Source organism: Canis lupus, chromosome 25 (genome assembly GCF_003254725.2).
Source record: "Canis lupus dingo isolate Sandy chromosome 25, ASM325472v2, whole genome shotgun sequence".
NCBI classification, from domain to species: domain Eukaryota; kingdom Metazoa; phylum Chordata; class Mammalia; order Carnivora; family Canidae; genus Canis; species Canis lupus.
In genome coordinates this window covers 17,703,515-17,722,872 of record NC_064267.1, presented here as the reverse complement: position 1 = coordinate 17,722,872, position 19,358 = coordinate 17,703,515, and the positions used below count along the sequence as shown (strand labels likewise).

General features: G+C 45.0%; 1 protein-coding gene across 1 annotated transcript in view; it reads right to left on the bottom strand.

The window, feature by feature from the left end:
• Positions 1–440: 440 nt before the first annotated feature.
• CRYL1 (crystallin lambda 1) overlaps positions 441–19,358 on the bottom strand; it is a 146,253-nt gene continuing 127,335 nt past the window's right edge. Inside the window, exons 6-8 of the mRNA XM_025462760.3 lie at positions 7,945–8,050; positions 1,403–1,509; positions 441–991 (exon numbers count right to left, since the gene is read on the bottom strand). Coding sequence (XP_025318545.1) covers positions 878–991; positions 1,403–1,509; positions 7,945–8,050 — 327 coding nt within the window. The 3' untranslated portion in view covers positions 441–877. The remainder of the gene's footprint in view (positions 992–1,402; positions 1,510–7,944; positions 8,051–19,358) is intronic.

The window sequence follows — 19,358 nt, the reverse complement described above, 5'->3', positions numbered from 1 at the left end:
GGGAGCCCTGTAGTGGCCTCCTGTGATCAAAACTATTGTGATGTGCTGGCCTTACTGGGGGTAGGGGTACTCGTACTGCTATTTGCTAGAATATTTGAGGAACTAGTGCTGGGACAAGACTCCATGTCAAAGAAGATAATATGGTGTTGGGTTAAACTGGTGTATTTACTGTAGAACTTTGGAGCCTTTAATATCCTATAGACAAGAGTGGGGCAGTCAGAGGAGTTTCCCAAACACATCTTACCATCGAGCCCTCAGGCACTCACTGTGGAATCCACTTTGGGAAATACTGGCCCAAATTGGTGGATTTTTACTGAATGGCTGACAAAGGACCTAGAACAAAGTTTTTGCTTAATCACTCATCATGGTCACTCTGAAATATGTCAATCATCAGAATCAAACACTGTCTTTCTCAGAAAGACCAGAAGAAAAAGAACATCTTTATGCAAGGAAAGACTTTTATTCAGAATAAGCATTAGCAAAATGAAGGTAGGTGCCTCATAATGCAGGGCCACAGAGTACTCAGAAAGAGATTAGAAAATCATTACAAAACTTTGCTACAGATTAAAATAAACTTGAAACCACAATCATTGGCTATAAAATGCCGCTGTATGGAATCTCTAAAAATAAAAGGTGAAAATCTTCAGACGATTTGTTCTCTTGCTTGCCCAAGTTGCAGGGAGCCAACAGCCCTCAGATTCCAGTGCAGCTGTGACACCCAAGGCCAGGGAGTGATCAGAGGACCTCTCAGCCCCACCGCTGTGGCCCCACCATTGAATCTGCATGAAGACCACCTGGCCTCCAGGTTCAATTAAGTGCTTGTGATTCTCCCAACGAGGACTCCCAATAACGAAGGATGGGAGCTCAGCAGGAAGCTTTACTGGGACTGCATCTGCCTCTTCAACTTGGCCAGTCTCAGGAGACACTCGTCCCTCCACTGCCTTCTGGCGCCTAAGTGCTCTGGGTCATCAGGAACATTCACACACATGGCCTGGGAATAGGAAACAAAATGAAACAAAAAGAAAAGGAAAAGAAAGAAATAGAAAGAAAAAAAACCAGAGCATGAAGAGAAATTAATTTACCGGGAGAGTAATTGTCCCTATTTATGCAAACTGTGACTTTGCTTTCAAAGACCAAAGAAGCTTAGTACATCCTCAATTAACATTAACTTTCCAAATTCACAGAAGGCTATTGCTCCTCTAAGACAATCAAGGTAAGCTCCCAGTTCATTGGTCATACTGCTCTTGGGTCTGCTATGACCACAATGGAACTGTGGACAGGCAAAGGTAGGAGTGAGGAATAATCAAAGTCAAGGGCAAAGACTCTGGCTGCAAATAAAACCTCACCAGTGACCCAGTGCTTCAGCTCAGCTAACACAATCCTCTACAATGAATCTACATACCTGGTTAACTTTTTCAGTGGTGGCCCTGGAAAAGTCTGGAATGGGCCCAAAAGTCTTCAGGACACGTTTCATGCCTTCCCTGTATCTGTCACAGTAGTTTAACATACCTGAAATCATATGAAAACACGTATCCACAATATCAGCAAGAATGCTATATAACTCCAAACTAGGACATCCGTCTAGAGGGTCTCACCCTAGGTCAGATTAATGACATTCTTTTCCTCCTGTGGCTGAAGAAGGCCAGGGGAGCGTCCACCTTGGTCAGCTGGTGCTGGGGCATGAGGACCCTCACCAGTGCTACCATTCAATCTTCCTCTCAAATCCTAAAATCCTAAAAGAATGATGGGACCTGGGGCCTCTGTCAGGTTGGCCCGTGTTCCTGCACTGTTTAGTATCACATTACGTCCTATTTTCATCAAAAATATCTCCTTTGATAATGTGTCTATAAGGTCCCCGGTGCAAATGGCCTATCCCTGGCTATGCCGCTCTGCTGTGCTTCTGCAGCTTCGGGGCCCTGGGGAAGCCAGTGTCTTGGATCCTAAAATAGGGCCCTAGGATTGTGATGTGAGACATGAAGAAGAGGCTTATGCTGAGGGGCAAGGTAGGGAGAAGCGTGGTAACTCAGAAGCAGGCGGACTACATGAGGCTGAAGCTCATACTTCTGTTAGAACTAGAGGTGCACCGAGAGGAACACCAGCCAGGCTGCCTCGTCCCCCACCCGGGGCAGGCTTGCCCTGGCCCGCTCTGCCCAGCAGACAGCGGAGCTCCTCCGGGACTTGTCCCCCGCCCCAGCCCCAGGAGGCAGCTGAGGCTGGGCCAGTGCGGGCGTGCACTTGGGCATGAGTCAGATGGGCAGCTGGACCCAGGTACGTGGAGGCATCAGCCCAAGTCTTGGGCCCCCTGAGGATGGGGGCTGAGCCTCTCACTGCTCTCCCTTTGGCCCATTTCCAACATTTTTCAAGACCAGAAAGACTCAGCAGTCGGTCAGTCAGGCTAAAAAGATAACCAGGGAGCAAATGAAACCGTAGAATTTACAGAGATCCCAGAGTTTGGCTTTCACCTATTCCACAAAAACTGTATGATTAACTCAAAATAAAAATGACCAGCAAGGGATATCCTTTTTAAAAAAACCAAAAACCAAAAAACGGCCTTTTTGGAGTTTAGTTTTGGTGGACCTACACTGATATGAAAGCCTAAAAAAAAATCACTTGGTGTTAATTTTATTTGGCTCAAGTGGTTTTCTTTCTCTTCCAGTGTGCTAAAATTATATCCAATTCCCTCTTAGAAGAGAAACCGTTTTTGAAGGGTAAACATTTCAAACTTACCAACTTTCCTGACGTTAGCACCTACCATTAAGTGGTGGATACTCTTTTTAACATAAGGAGTTTCAAAAAAAAAAAAAGTTCTGTCTCAAGTGTAACTTGCAAACTCAGAATTTGGAAATGCTCCCTGTTCCAGCACTGGCTAGTACCCTGAAGGGCTTAGCATGTCTGGAACACAGAAAACAACCTATACATTTGTTTCCTTCTGGAAATTAAATATTTACTTCACTGTATCCATTTGTTTATTTATTCTAACGAAAGGTGATAAAATCTAGACACAAATACGGTTTATTCCTTTTGGGGGAGCAGAGACACAAGAATTGGGTAAATTATAAAGACGTGAAATGAGAAGAAAACAGGAAGAATCACTGTAGCTGTGCATTCCTCGCTTGTGCTGCCAGCAGAAGCTCCACGGATCCCCTCTCGGGAACCAACCGCACCTCCCGCGCCTACGTGACCAGCAATAAACCACAGGATTCAATTCACACACCACATTTCACTTCTGGGTTATTTTCCGTCTTCTGAATATGACGTGTTCACCTTTCACTGTCCCTGTGAAGTCAGTTTTAATCTCCTCAGGGCTTTCTATAACTTTTTTCCCTGCTGCCTTTTATAAAATCAGCCGTTTTAAAGAGCATTATATTTCTTCAAAATAGAATACAATGTGGTTAAAATCCTTACAGTACAATTCATAACTTCTCCCACCTGTTTGGGAAACCAATTATAATTTCACTCTAACATAACACTTTCTATAACACGCACTCAGGTTCTTGGGATAAGTGGCCCTGTTGTTTGTGGTGAAGCTAAGGACCCAATAGAGTAGGTGTGTGCAGACCCTCGAGCTTCCCCTGTAGAGGAGCCTGGCTCCCTGAGGAGGGCTCTCCCACATGCCCAAAATACAAGTTCGTGGGGACTTACAGTCAAGATCTGTGCCGTGTCCCACTGTTTACAGAGTTCCAGTACATTTATCAGTTACTGTTATTTGTAACATTTCCTCTTCCATCAGAGAACTATTAAAAGGAGGATTCGACTTTATTTCCAACAATAATTTTGGCTTCTCCACACTGTGAAAGGATTGAGTGGCAATTATTACACAACACCAGTTTCACTGGAAATGTCAAGGAAAAGAAACCACCTTTTATCCTGCTAGTCTGTCTTTCCCTTATATTACTATGAAATTTGGTCTTTACTTCTAATTTTTTTCTTCTATACTTTCTTGCCCCCTGCCCCCCAAACTCACTAGAGCTTAGCTTTTTAGAAGACTTTTGAATCAAATTTCTTAAGAGATGTTCCTATGGAATGAGGAAAAATGGAGAAAAGAATGGATTCTCATGAAATTAAACTTAGTTTATCATGCTATTTTCTAACTTGGAAGTCTTTCGTGGTGAGCCCTCAAAGGCAAGATGGTGTGCTTTCCTGAACCTTCAGCATAACCATGGTGGGTGAATAGGCAGAGAGCCTTCCTCCGTTTGCATGTGTGCAGCAGGCACGTAGCCCCGTTGCTACCTGTGGAAACAGCGCCGTGATATGCTCTGGGTGTTCAGTTTCTTGGAGAGCCCTAACTACCGCTACCCACACCAGAGGAGTCTAGTTTTCACATAGCCTATGAACCCACATCTACATGAGTTCACCTGCTTTTAAGAGACAGAGTTTCACAGAACTTATTGAGGAAGATCAAAGAGGCCCCAAAGCACAGAGCAGCATTACCTAATTCCTACCTGTGTGAGTGAGACCTCACCTGAGGTCAGGGAAGCAGGTGGAGAGAGAAACCTACCTGGGTCCCCTTAACTCTTGAAAGTCCCCACTCTAGCAGCTCACCCGTTTCATTGAAAAGAACAGCTCCATGTAAATGAGCCAAACCCACCAAGTAGGCATATTGATTAGAAAAAAGAGAGAGAGAAGCATCTACACACAGGAGGAAATTTTATGAGGCAGGATGGTAAAAATTGACTTCCACTGGAGGTGATTTCCAGAGGCTGTCAGATTCCGAGACCATCATTCCCTAGGTAGAGGTAAACCCAGGAGGTGTCCAAAGAGCTGCCAGGTATAAAACGGAGCAGTTTCCTGATGAACAAATAGTCTAAAAGCTTAGCAAAGAAACAAACCAAATAGTTAAAGTCTGGAGATATGGCCATTCTGTTGCAAAAATGTCCTAATGTTTAATCATTCCATTTTTCTTCTGGGGAGAGTTAAAAAACTCTAAGTGAATTAAGAAAACAAGACCACACTCTGTATGAATATAACACACTGATCAAGGGACTTCACCTGTGCCAGCCATCGATTTGGTTTAATTCTCATCTGGTTTAATTCTCATGGCACCCTTGTTGCCATCCCCATTTTACTGGTGGGGGAACTCACCTGCACAAAGCTAGTTAGCTTGGAAGGCAGGGAGGGACCCAGGCTAACTGGCTCCGCCAACCAGATCCCCCATTCTGAGAGCTTGTCCTAGAGGGGGGTTGCCTTTGAAAAGCAGCCAAAAGGCAAAGTAAGCATGCTGGCCTCTCATTTTTCAGGTGCCATTTTATGAGATTAAAAACAAATCCTAAAATATTTTGACCACTTGCAGGTAAACTGTAGCTTTAAGACTAATAACCAGCCTTAACCTGAGACGCTGACTTTATGAAAACAACTTCAGAAAAAAAGAATTCTTCCCCTGCAATCTTGAGATATTCTGGACGCCACCATGAAGAATAATGAATATTTCCACTGGCTCAAGCCACATCTTATAATAGTCTTATTCTAGTCTCTGGAATGCTCTGAAGTTGAAAACTACATCTGTCCATCATTATCATATTAAGCCAATTAGGTGTTCTTATCATATTTACTTTGTTTGAAAAATTATTACAGGCCTCCTTCCTGTCTGCCGCACTATTTGGCTCTTGAGTTTCTGGTTTCATTGGCTTCTGTTTCTATTTGTTTGAGAATCAAAGCTGCTCTCAGTTGTCTCCCTATTGATGTCTCATGATACCTGAATTATCTCATTTTTCTGAAGAAAAAATTGTAAAAAGAGAAAAACATGGTGGTTATCGAACAAGGTCTCTATATATGTCAAATGTTGAATAGGTTTGCCACTTTTAAGGTACTGGCTAAAAAAGCATTTGAAATTCTCCAATACTGGGATCCCTGGGTGGCGCAGCGGTTTGGCGCCTGCCTTTGGCCCAGGGCGCGATCCTGGAGACCCGGGATCGAATCCCACATCGGGCTCCCGGTGCATGGAGCCTGCTTCTCCCTCTGCCTGTGTCTCTGCCTCTCTCTCTCTCTCTCTGTGACTATCATGAATAAATAAATAAAATCTTTAAAAAAAAAAAAATTCTCCAATACTTTTTTTTTTAATTTATTTTTTATTGGTGTTCAATTTACTAACATACAGAATAACCCCCAGTGCCCATCACCCATTCACTCCCACCCCCCGCCCTTCTCCCCTTCCACCACCCCTAGTTCATTTCCCAGAGTTAGCAGTCTTTACGTTCTGTCTCCCTTTCTGATATTTCCCACACATTTCTTCTCTCCAATACTTTATTTTAATGATACTTCAAAACTCCTATTCCACTTTTATGAGGGCCTCTGTCTTTACATTATCTTCCTGTATTCGATCATTGTCCCACCACAGAAGTGATATGCTCCTGCTAGGAAAGTCCTCTATTCCCCCAGTGCCTCTTGGCCATGCGCAGTTTTGAGGAAGAGTCAAGTCAGTTACTGAACCGCATCATCTGCATTACACACATGACCAATCCACTCAAGCCACCATACATGTACCTGCAAGAAGACGACTGCTAAAAACTGCCTTGACTTATTCATCAGAAATTCTATTTCATTAACTACTGTGGCAAAAATTAAACTATTACCAAAACATTGTGGAATTATAAAATCTCACTCAAACAGACTCCCAGAGGTCACTTATTCCAACTTCCCACTTCATTACAGGTATCTCTACTCCGTATCTCTGCTCCATATCTAAACATCCTGACTGGTGGGCAACCAGCCCTCAGCGGCTCTGAATATTCATCCACTTGTAGCATGGCCCGCCCCCTCAAATTCAGCTCCAGTTATTAGAAACTTCCTGCGGTGTACTGAACCCAAACCTGTCTGCCTAACACATCCACTCTTTCAATCTGGTTCCACCCCCACAAAAGACATGGACAGACAGGCGCACGTGCATGTGCGCGTGCACACACACACACACACACTCTCTCTCTCTCTCTCCTCTGGTCACCTTCTTCAGGATAAGCTCCAATTTCTCAACACTTTGGTTCAACGTGGACCATGGAGCTGAAAACAATATTCCTATTCTCTTTCTACATGTTTTATAAGTTAATAATATAATTATTAAGATAATATGGCAATAATTGTAGAAAGTTACGACAACACAGAAAAGCAAAAAGGTAATAGAAGTTACTCATAACTCTCTTAATGTTGAAATTATAAGTAGTAATGACATTTAGGTGACATCATTCGTAGCTCTTAAAAATCTCAGTTTGGGGTAGGTTTTAGTGCTTGCTTTTCAAAAGGTGCCTTGTTTTTGAATTGTTTAAAATGTGACGGACAATTTCATTCTTGGAAGCTTCTCACCTTTCTCAACTTATCTTTCTGTTAGAGTCACTAGATCGTGGGCTTGTACCTACCTCCTCAAGCCCTTTGAAGTAGGCTTCCAGGGTAAATGACAGACCTGGCCTGAACTGCTGCCCTGAATTGTCCCTCCTCTACAGACCACCACTCTCCTGGCTTCCCAGCCTTCTGGAGGGGAATGTACAGCTCAGCAAGTCACACAGAGAAGCTGTTCATATTTAGGCAGAAGATATGTACAGCACAGGTGGTCACTTCACTGTCTTGCCTCTGTAAACAAGTGAATCATCTTTCTCAGGAAAACACAACTTTATCTTCTGTCAGGGTGGACGCCATGTGGCAAAGTCTCCATGATAACACCCTCATTTGTCTTTCTTTTCACCCCCACCTGAGTGCTCTCTACTACACAGAGTCCTGAGTTTCCAGAATTCCATGTGGCTTGTCATCTCAGGACACAGCAATCTGCCCCAGCCCTTATCTGTGGGTTACCAGGGCCGGCACTGTCTCTTTCATATGATCCTGTTTCTATTCAGTTTTGTGTGTGTGTGTGTGTGTGTGTGTGTGTGTTTTAAGGCAAAACTTAACGGTTTACAAACCCCATAAGAACACTCAACAGCACAAAATTTCCATCTTCGCCCCTATGGAAGCAAAGCCTACCTTCTGCATTGAGATGCATAGTTTCTAAGGGTCCGATGAATGCATACCGCATGCCCAGGCCATCTGACATGACAAGGTCAAGGTCACTCGGAGAAACTATTCCTTCCTGAATGGAGAAAATGGGGCAACATACAGATGAGTCCTCTGGAAAGACAATTCTCTTGCCTTCATTTCAACCTAATCTCTTTAGAGTATGGTCCCAAAATACCCTCCAAAGTGCTGTAACAGAATTTTCATCAGACTTTTCACGACAAAACTATAACATATAAACAGATCCTGAAAAGAAAATATTTTGTGACATGGTCAAATACCAACTCACTTTCTCCTGTAATCCACCTGCCGCCTTATTGTGCCTACCCCCACTGTCTTCCCTTCTCTACTTTATAAGCTGTGTATCACTCACAGCTTTGGAGAGGGCAGGGGTAGAGGAGGATGGGAAGGGGGAGAAGTAAGAACCGGGTGTTGGTGAAAAAGTGCAAGAAGGACTTTCTATGTATTTGCCTGAGATCTGGATGCTAAGACCACGGCCAGCAAAAGAATGAAAGAGTCGTTCTCCAGGCTTTGCCTGCCTGCAAGCCCAGCCTTGTCCAGCTTTTAATGAGTTTGTAAAAATGACATTCTTTGATGAAATGCAGCTTAGAACTGTGTGTTGTTTGCAAGGTGGGGCCCTGGAATCTTCTGCAAATGTGAATTGCAAAGCAAGAGGCAAGTTGTTACGCATTCAGGTTAGATGTCAAGTTGGCCCTCTGTGTTACTTGGTTTGTTCTTTATACAGACTCCACCTCACACTGATGCTGGAACGAGGAGGAATGCGTTAGCACATATTTGCGTGACCTGGTACTCCACTGCCGGTTCCTCGATGTCTAAAGATATGTTCACCTTGGGTACTTCAGCTCTCAGGAAGGCAGACATGGGGAAACCATCAGGTTTTCCCCTAAGTCTTCACTGGTCACACTGCTGGAATTACTGTTAAGTCTCCAGTTCTTATTTCCTGAGTGGTTTCTTCCACAAACAGAGCACAGTTATAAGAGAGATCTGCCTGACAGCTAGGCCAAGTCTGCCTTCTCTAAGAGACTACCAAGAGCGGCTGCACTGGCTGGCACCTCTTTCCTTGGCAGCCCCCCAGTGACTAGAGTCCCTGGGCAGAGGATGAAATGCTTTGCTGTGGAAATCTCATACCTGCCCCTACCCCCAGGGACACATCCACACATGGTGCCTCCACTTGGCCCCCATGAAGAGGCTCGGATGAGTGGCCCACCCTACTCGGCCTCTTACAGAGCAAATCCTTTACCTTTCCTTGAAAGGGCTATCCATCGTCCTACTGGAGAGGATGTCCATGTGGCAGAGGAAAGCTTTCATCGGAGGGCTTTACCAGGCCCTGTGGCCAACAGGGAAAGCCAGTTTGCCCTCCAGGCAGCCCAGGGAGGTCTAGGATAAGCTCTCTGGGCTCAAGAACTGGATGCTAGAGCTCCCCCTGCTGTCCGCTGTCCCTCCTCCTCTACGCCTCCTCCTCCATCTCTGGGGCTGCTGTGACATCTCGGCTTTCCAGACTTCCAAGCTACTCACAAGGTCCAGAGAAGAAGGGAATTTGTACCCTCTACCTCAATCACCTGCATCAGCTGCTGAGGGAAGACATGCCAGTGCCTCAGGTCCATGGGATGTTGGGACCACCTCAGTCATGCTGAGGTGGAGGACCAGAAAGGGGGTGGAGCCAAACAACCAAGAAGACAGAGTCACCCATGAAGGGCTAGTACCATTTCGACATGACTGGGAAACTTTGAAAGAACCACTTTCTATCCATCTTTGTGTGTGTGAGAGATCAACAAAGATGCACACAGTAGTACCTAAGTGGTCTAGAGATTGAGAAAGCGCAAAAAAAAAAAAAAAGAGAGAGAGAGAGAGAGAGAAAATGCACCCCGCCCCCTACCCACCAACACCACCAGGTCTGTCTTTCCAGTCGCATCCTCCTCCCTCCTCCCCAGAGGCAAACATCCAGGCTTTTGTTACAACCATTTCTCTACTTCTAAGATCTGCCATCTATGTTGACATTCTTAAACCATGGTTCGCTTTTTGCCTATTTTCATCTTCTTCAAAATGGACTCACACCATGCATTCTTTTGTGACTTGCTTCTTTCATTCATCTTTATGCTTTTAAGGTTCATTTGTGTTGTGTGTAGCTGTAGTCTGTCCACCCTTGTTGATGTATAAAATCATAGTTTACTTATCCATCCTACTGTTCATGCATATTTGGTAATGTTCTTATTTCTGGCTTGTGGGGTGCACATCCAGGAGGAGAACTGCTGTCCTGGGGCACTCATGTTCCAACTTTACTGGATAATGCTAGGTGCTCTCCAGAATGGCTGCACCCATCCATGCTCACTGCCTCCAGCACTGTAAGTGAGCACCCATCACTCTACAACCCTCCAAAACCTGATGGTATAACACTCGCAAAGTTCTGTTAGTCTGCTTGGCTATCATAATGCATTACTAGGTTTCCTATTTGTTCTAAGTCATCCCACCATATACTCATTTTGACTGCTAAGGAGAGTAAATTAATTTATCCAGTTTACTCAAGCACAAGATCCATGGTAATGTCCAGTACTAGCAAGAAACCAATTGTCAGGCATTCCTGCCTCCTTCTCCCTCCTCATCACACTCTTAGGGCCGGAAGGGTGGCTTCTGGTCCTCTCCCCAGGCTGCCTAAAGGCACTTGCTGTGGCATTCCTGAACCCTGTGAGTTCTGGAATGTCTTGAAAGGCAGCCAGGCAGGGACTCTGCAGATGTTCCCTTGCCCTTGTCCTCCCTCAGGTTCCTGGTCAACATCCCAAACAGCCTGAAGTCTCCACACGGTGCTCAAACTGTAAAGGATACAAATATGGAAGTCATCCTACACTTACCATGCTATTTTTCTTGGCTCTCTTCTTCCATAATTGTGTTTGGTATGTTTAGAGCTGACTTCGAAGGATTTCAAAATACCCCAGAGGTGGGATGCCTGGGTGGCTCAGCAGTTGAGCGTCTGCCTTCAGTTCAGGGCGTGATCCCTGAATTCCAGGATTGAGTCCCACACTGGGCTCCCTATGAGGAGCCTGCTTCTCCCTCTGCCTATGTCTCTGCCTTCTCTCTGTGTCTTTCATGAATAAATAAACACAAATCTTTAAAAAAAAAATACACCAAAGGTGAGCCACCCAAGATCAGTAATTTTTGATCTATAAGTATGAGAGCTAATAGTGACCCTAACTAAATAAAACTTTAGAAGGATTCTCCCCACTATGTCACCACATGGGGAAGGAGCCACATTTTCCTCCAATTCCCAAATGTTCTCCAAAATGACCATCTATGTTTTGTCAGTTACTATTCAATTAACTGAACAAATGAGAAGAGGGTAAAGTTTTAATATCTTTACTTCCTAACTCCTCCTTCCTGCCCTATTTGGATTTTCTGAAGTAGATTCTCGTTTTTACCCAGATGTAAAAGGCAGAGAAAAGAAACGGTCGTAAGTAGTAATTCAGTGGAGATGCTCACCAAGCCAGGTTTTGAGTTTACCCTCACCACACTCCGTACTGGAGCAAAGGTTCATGTTTTGGATTCTGCAGCTCAGGCTGCTCAAATTTGCTGTCAAGCTCCACTCTACCCAGATCCTTGGTGACATCTGCGGCCTCGATGCTATTATCAATAATAATATAATTGATAATCACCAGTGGCAGAAGAGCAGAAACAGGCACTTGAGTTGAACACATTGATCTGATCATCAATTCCTTGGAAACAGATCCTACACTACATGCTTGTTTGAAGACTGAAACCCTACCTGCTCCAGCATGTCTGTGGTTCAATGAATATTTATCAGTAGAAATATAAGTACTTCTTTCATTTTGTGGTAAAATTCTCAAGTCACACGTATAAAGAAAAGCCCCAAGTGGTTAAAAAGATTCCAAAAACTCATACAGAGCAATGAACACTAGATCACTGTTAGTTTAAAACCTGGTTTGCATCATGTCCTGAAAAATCACTCAGCAAGGAGAGGCCATCCTGAGTGGTAAGGAATCCCCTTTATTGAAATCTTCTTTCCTCTACTTCCCTTAAGCTAAAACCTAAGACTTTTCACAAGCAACCAGCACACACTCATGCCCATACACACGCTCTGTATCTTGTCTGCTGGGAATGCATGGCCATCCTGAGGCGGGGAGTGGTGGTGGTGGTGGCAAGACTGCCATCTATGAGTAAAGACAAAATGCAAGGCAGTTAATAAAGTACTCAAACCCCTGCTACACAAACTTTTAGTATAATTAAAGATTTGGGAATGTATCTCCTACCAGAGAGAGAGAACTAGTGTGTTATATATACATGAAGAGATTTACTTCAGGAATTTGGCCTATATGATTGAGAGCACTGACAAGTCTGAATTCTGGAGCAGGAGCTGATGGTGGGAACCTCAGTTCTATTCTTAATAGGCCTTTCAATTGACTGGATGAAGCCTGACCAGGGGATTGAGAATAATCTCCTATACTTAAATTCAACTGATTATAGATGTTAAAGTAATCACATTTATCAAATATCTTTTGATATCAGCAACATCTAGGCTATGTTTGACTGAGTATCAGGGCACTCTGGCCAAGCCAGCATGACCCTCACAGTGGATAGAGTAGAAGTCTAGAGCATGGTCCTCCCCTTCAGGTATCTTGGGCCTAGCCCTTTATTTGTGGGGCAGAAAAGACCCATGGAATGGCCAACAATAAGCAAAAGGCTGACCTGGTGTTTGGAACATGGAATGGGGAGGAGGATCTGGCCTAGTTTAGGGGTGCAGTATTGATGAATGAGTCTCCTGGGACTATTGCCCCTACAGATTACCAGTGACACAGAATTATTTTTCCTTCTTCCTAATCATTGCATTCTCAAATTCAATTTTCTGATTCATGTATTTTTTGCATGCTTTCATTTTCATTTACTTTCCCCATTTCTCTTCATGCCATCTTCCTTATCCACTTCTTTTTACTAATCCCCAGCTTTTGATCTTCCTCTATTTTGTGTTGCTCTATTTTTCACAACACTCTGAATTTTCAGGTTTTTCTTATGCAAATATTGCTTTAATTTGGCTGCCATCATCACCACCAGGGACCCTGATGGTGCCACCAGGAATTTGCATTAGGTCATGCAGGAGCCCTTCCACACCTCCTCAGCCAGAGCCGTTTGGCCTTCAATCCACTGTCTCAACTGAAAAATGGGAGCCAGAAACAGTTTTATCTTAGGAAAATGTCAAATAATGAAATGCAACAAACAAGGGCATGAAGGGGCCATTGGTCTTGTTTTAATATCACTCCAGTGAGAGGCCAAAGAGCAGGGATTACAGAAAGAGAGCCCACCAACCTCTAATTAGAGCGAGGATGGAACAAAGTTAAACTTCAGTGAGCTCCCTCCCCTGCAAAGATGTTTCAGCATGAGCTACATGAGATAACCACTGAGGTAGAATAACTCAAGTATGAGTGAGGGGTTCTAGACTCTCTTTTTCAGAAACATCCAATTCTGGAGTCCTGATGAATGGTAGAGAAAGTAATATAGTTACAGGTTTTGAAGTGGAAATTAAGAACCACCAGGATGGTTCACGGTTTTTCTCGTGAAAAACAAACTAGAGGGGATCCCTGGGTGGCGCAGCGGTTTGGCGCCTGCCTTTGGCCCAGGGCGCGATCCTGGAGACCCGGGATCGAATCCCACATCAGGCTCCCGGTGCATGGAGCCTGCTTCTCCCTCTGCCTATGCCTCTGCCTCTCTCTCTCTCTCTCTCTCTCTCTCTCTGTGACTATCATAAATAAATTAAAAAAAAATTAAAAAAAAAACAAACTAGAATCATGAGTTAGTTCCCTCCATTTATGTATTATATAGGTTTTTTTTTTTTTTTAAGATTTTATTTATTCATGAGAGACACACAGAGAGAGGCAGAAACAGAAAGAGAAGCAGGCTCCTCACAGGGAGCCCAATGCGGGACTCAATCTCAAGACCCCATGATCATGACCTGAGCTGAAGGAAGATGTTCAACCACTGAACCACCCAGGTGCCCCTATAGTTTTGTTTTCTATACTCTTTGACAAGCATTACTTCTCCTCCATGCAACATGAAACTTGACTCCAGAGCAAGAGGGAAAAAGACCTGCACCAACCACCCCCAGTCAAGCTACCTTCCAGGGAGGTGAGGCAAATGCAAGATTTTAATACATAAGAAAGAAAAGACTACTAAGTGAGGCCCCACTATTACTCAAAGGCTTGTGGTCAGGCCCGGCTTCTTGCCAAAACCTGCAAGTTTTCTTGGAAGCAAGGCATAAACATTCCTGCAGAATGACTCAAGCAAATTTTGCTAACTTGTGGAAGAGCTGATTGAACACCAAATTTGGCTGATGCAAGAGGACACTGATTCACAAAACACCCATTGTCTAGAGGCTGCTGAGAGGGCGCCCAGGGGAAAAAGAGATGAGAGGGACAAGATGGACTGTCTTGGGCAGGTGGAGGAGGCAAGCCCACGAGCACCACTGATGGCAAGAGATGCGGGCCACAAACCCTCTGAAAGCATCTTTGCTACATCTAGCAGGTGGCAGACACATTGCTCCTCTCTGACAGGGAGATCCCACACTGTCAGCAATTATTCTATGAAAAGTCCCCAGGAGAAGAGACTAGCCCAGCAAGGATGTTCACTGTGGCATTATAGTGCCGGAAAACTTGGAACTACCTTAAAACAACTTATAATAGGGGAGGGATTAGATTTTTTTAAAAGATCAACTAAAAGAAATATCATTAAACCATTAAAAATGGAATAGTCCTTTTAAAAAAAAAAGATTTATTTATTTGAGAGAGAGAACACATGTGTGCGTGAGTGGACAGTGGGGAGAGGGGGAGGGAGAGTCCTAAGCAGGCTCCATGTTGAGCACAGAGCTAGAACCAGGACCCTTAGATCATGACCTGGACTGAAATCAAGTGTCGGACGCTCAACTGACTGAGATGCCCAGGGGCCCCTCGAGGAAAGTATTCTTAATAAAGACAAGATAAGAACACAATAAAATAAAAGCAGTTGACTGTTTCAGGGTAGGGGAAATATAGGTGGTATTTTTTTCCCCTTTGATTATTCTTCAAATCAAACTGTTTAAATGGAAACAAATCAAAACTAGGAAAGGGAAAGAGGGGAAAGACTCTCCACTACAAGGTATGCTCCAGAGCTCTGTCGGCCCCAGGTGGTAATAACTCCCCAGTGTGTTTTTCTCTTACTGTGCAATGCTTAGAACAATGTTTTCAGGGAGAAAAATAATGGTATTCTGGAGTCTGAAAGATAAGGGGAAGTCTTGACCTACAAACAAACACAGTAGAAGGAATACACCCTTCTGTGCAAATATCACTGTACTGCTGTCAGCAAGGGAGCAGTGCCTTAGCGGGAGGTCCTCTGGGGACAAAGTTTTCACAAAGAGGTTTGCACCCAGGAGTACAAGCACTCCCTCCAAAACCAGAAGCACAGCACAGCCCCATCTCTGCCTACCTCTCCTTCGTAATTCCAGCAGAGCTTTCTGCCCCTGTGTCTCCAGATCACGGCCGGCCTCCTGCCCTCCCAGAAGGCACAGGAGGCCAGGTGATGAGGCTGCAGTTTTGGTTGTCACTGGCAGCCTCTCTTCCCTGCCTTTTCTCTTGGGGCCCCCTAGTATGTTCCCCCTTCTCCCTTTCCCTCCTCTATTTTAGGGGCCCACTGCCCACTGCCTGTTAACTTTCCAGCTCACATGGGAGGAGCTGAAATCCATCATTGATATTGATTGATAGATCATGATTTATACTGGTGATGATAGGTGGTCAGGAGTTAGCATAAGAGCATTTTCATTGGGATCCCTGGGTGGCGCAGCGGTTTGGCGCCTGCCTTTGGCCCAGGGCGCAATCCTGGAGACCCGGGATCGAATCCCACATCGGGCTCCCGGTGCATGGGGCCTGCTCCTCCCTCTGCCTGAGTCTCTGCCTCTCTCTCTTTCTCTCTCTCTGTGGCTATCATAAATTTAAAAAAAAAAAAAGCATTTTCATTTAGTTTTAAGGGTTGTTAGAATACTAGCATTGAAGTCTTGACTTTAAACACCGTTAAAGTAATCCAGGCATGCCAAACAGGTTTTTAAAAATTTGAATATGTGGTTGATGTTTTCATTATGTCTATCTGTTAATAAGTCCAGCAGGGGTTGTCCTTTCAGGGGGGCTCTGGTGCTGGCCAATGTGGCTACTCAGAAGGTAACCTCCCATAAAATAGTAAATCCTATCATAAAAATTGCCTACTCCTTATAGACTATCAGGACTATGAATGATTCCCAGCCAGCAAAAACAGTTTTCAGAGGGAAGAGAATTCTAATTTCTTCAGCAACTTACATCTTCCCTGGACTTCTCTGGAGAGAAGCTTCAGTGTGTGCCGCGGCAGAGTCTACGGTGCCCATCAGATCAGACAGGAGCTTGGGAGAGTGGAGCCGGACCAGACTCCCTGCACAGGGCACGGGACTCGGCACTAGTGTGAGGCAGGAAGAGCTACCCAAACGTGCCAGGCGCTGTTTCTGCCCAAAGCCGCCTGCCTGTAGCCCCGCATCCCAGCGGCTTATCACAGCACTGGAACACACCTCAAGTTGTACATGCATTGAGTCCTTCCAACCAGATAGCTGACTACTTAACTTCCTCTTCTCTCGGGGCCAGCATGGGACACATAACACTTGCTGAGTCCTGACTGTGGGTTCCAATATGGTTCTGGGGCTTCCGAAAAAGCACCGCCTCCCCTTACTACCTCTGAACAGAAGGCCATCAATAGGGAGCTCTCTGGACTTTAAGCCAATGTGAAAGCAGGTTGCAACTAATTTAGAGGAAGGTCCTGGCGAAGGAGGTGACACGTCGGCTCAAAGATCCTGCACTCCCAGACGGGTCCTGCACTCCCAGGTGCCCACTGAGCTGTTGTACTGAGAGATAGGATGGAGCCAGGAAAATGACAGTCATGACAGATCCATGACAGCCTTTGGGAAAACTTCACAGGGTAAAAAAAGTCAAGAGACCTCTTTAATGTCCCCAGGTGATACACTTGCTGCCACAGACAGGCTGCCCCATGCTTTGGGAGGCAAGAAAGGCAGAGGCCAGGTGGGCACAGAGACAACGGACCCAGGGCATGTGAATAGGGTGGAAAGGTGAGCATGCTTCAGGTCCTGGAGAGGTGGGACATGGTACCTCACTGGCCTCATCAATACCGATGTCTGGGCTGTATTTTCAGGAGATAGAATAAATAATGCAGAAATGGCAGAAAAAAATGTCTTAAGAAAAAGCTTTGCTGAGTGAATTTTGCCTTGATGAGAAAGAAAAAAGAAATGCACAGAATTGGGCATGCTGGGGATGGGAGGCTGGCGGACTCCGTGCATGCAGCACCTGACACTGAGTAGATGAACACAGAAGGAAAAAGCACAAGGCAGGCAAGGCCATGGGAGGACACAGGGCAGGAGAGGAAGTGAGAGGAAACATACTTTCCTATGTGAGGCCAGGAGACCTGCCCAAGGCTGGTCCCCAAAGGGAGGTCCAAGTCAGGAATGAAACAAGCAGATAGAATTGGAGCTCCTGGGGGGCTCAGTGGGTGGAGCATCCAGCTTCAGCTCAGGTCATGATCTCGGGGTCCTGGAACCAAGCCCCACATTGGGCTCCTTGCTTCTCCTTCTCTTTCTGCTGCACCCCCCTTGTACTTATGTACTCTCTCTGTCAAATAAATAAAATCTTTAAAAAAGAAAAGAAGAAACAGAGATAGTATCACTTCTGGAAGGATGTGAGGCTCAGAGCAGGGGAAGGAAACTCCCAGATCCCAGAGTTCAGGGAGTAGGGCTGCTATAGGCTGGTTCTTTTCAACCACGAGGGAGGTTCAGTCAAACACATTACCTCTTTAATTTAAAAAAAAAAAAAACTAAACTAAACTTTTAAATTTTAAAACACACACAATGTAGAAAATCATACAGTTGAGGGTATGGTGTGGAGGGCAGGAGCTTGGGTCTTCCTTGGCTCCTTTAACTTCCCTTTATACGACTCGCCCTCCTGCTTGGCTCTTCTCGCCACGTATACAAACAGGTGTCACCAATGTCTGAACCATTTGCTCAATCAAGCCTCAACTTTTTCCTACTGGATACATTCCAGATTAGCCATAGCCCGGAGCATTCTACAGTGTTTCCAACACCTTCCCTGCAAAGAAAAGCCTCTAATATGACCCTGCCTTCCAATTACCTGCAAGCGACTGCTTTGAACATGCTTCCTCTTGTCTAGCCTCTCGAGACACAAGACCACTATTGCCTCTTCCCTGATCCCAAAGCCAGCAAAACAAGTGGCTTAGCCTGACCCGGCTCTGTTTTTTTCTCTGTAGCCTTCCTGCCCTGCCTTGTACTGTTTTTCTTCCAGAGAGAAGGCTGAATGATTGGCAGGGAGCATACCTACTTGGCCACAGGTACCTACTCAGGGGGACATTTATGGAAAAAAGCCATCAGTGAAATGCTGGGTCTCCCCAGCCTGTCAGAAAACTGTGGGCCACAAAGGCAGTTGACGGTCCGACATGGCTTCCTTCTCAGAATGCTGAATATGTGGGGAGCAAACTTCCTGAGGATTAACATGAACTTGGAGAACCGGACCTGGTTTATATTAATACTGGTTCATAAAAGGAAAGAAGAAATCAAATGACCGCCCGCCTCCACAGAGTCACAGCACATGGGAGAGAAGCATAAGAGATACTTAAAGTAGTGAACTTACAATTTCAGATCTTTGCCCCTAAAATACATTCACCCCATCAGTTCTCCTTTGTGTCACCTCCCATTCCGTGAAAGAGCTTGCAGTACGTTCTAATTTAAGTGTAGCAATCCATGCGGAAGCAGGTTGCTCATTCATCTAGCCAACAACACAAGACCCAGCGCACGCCACACAGGTGCACCTGATTTGCAAGTACAAGAAGCCTGCTCATTTCCGGCTGTCACCCCTGGAGGGACCCACTTTTGTTCACACAGGCCCATGACTAATAAGAGGAAAACCTGGCCACGATTTGCATCCCTACTCGGAAATCTAAAGGCTAGATGAGGGTGGCTGATGAAAAGTGTGTGGCCAGCATGACAAGGAAGATGCTGTCTGGGCATCTATCCCCAAATCAGTCCTGTGGGACACGTGGAAGGCCAGCTTTGATTTGGAAAAAATGACTCACCTCTCCTGAGCAGTTACAACTAGCATTCTTTTGTTCTAATGTGCTTGTGTTTTAATTAAAAGTGAGTTAAATCCTCTTTTAAAGTTGATTTTCATATCACTTTTGATACCAACCAGAGGTATTCAGTGTCACAAAACTAGGACTGGAAATCACGGCTTATAAAGTGACCAGGTGGAAATCTCTCCACTAAGCAGAAGCCAGTTAGAGCTGCATGTTTATCT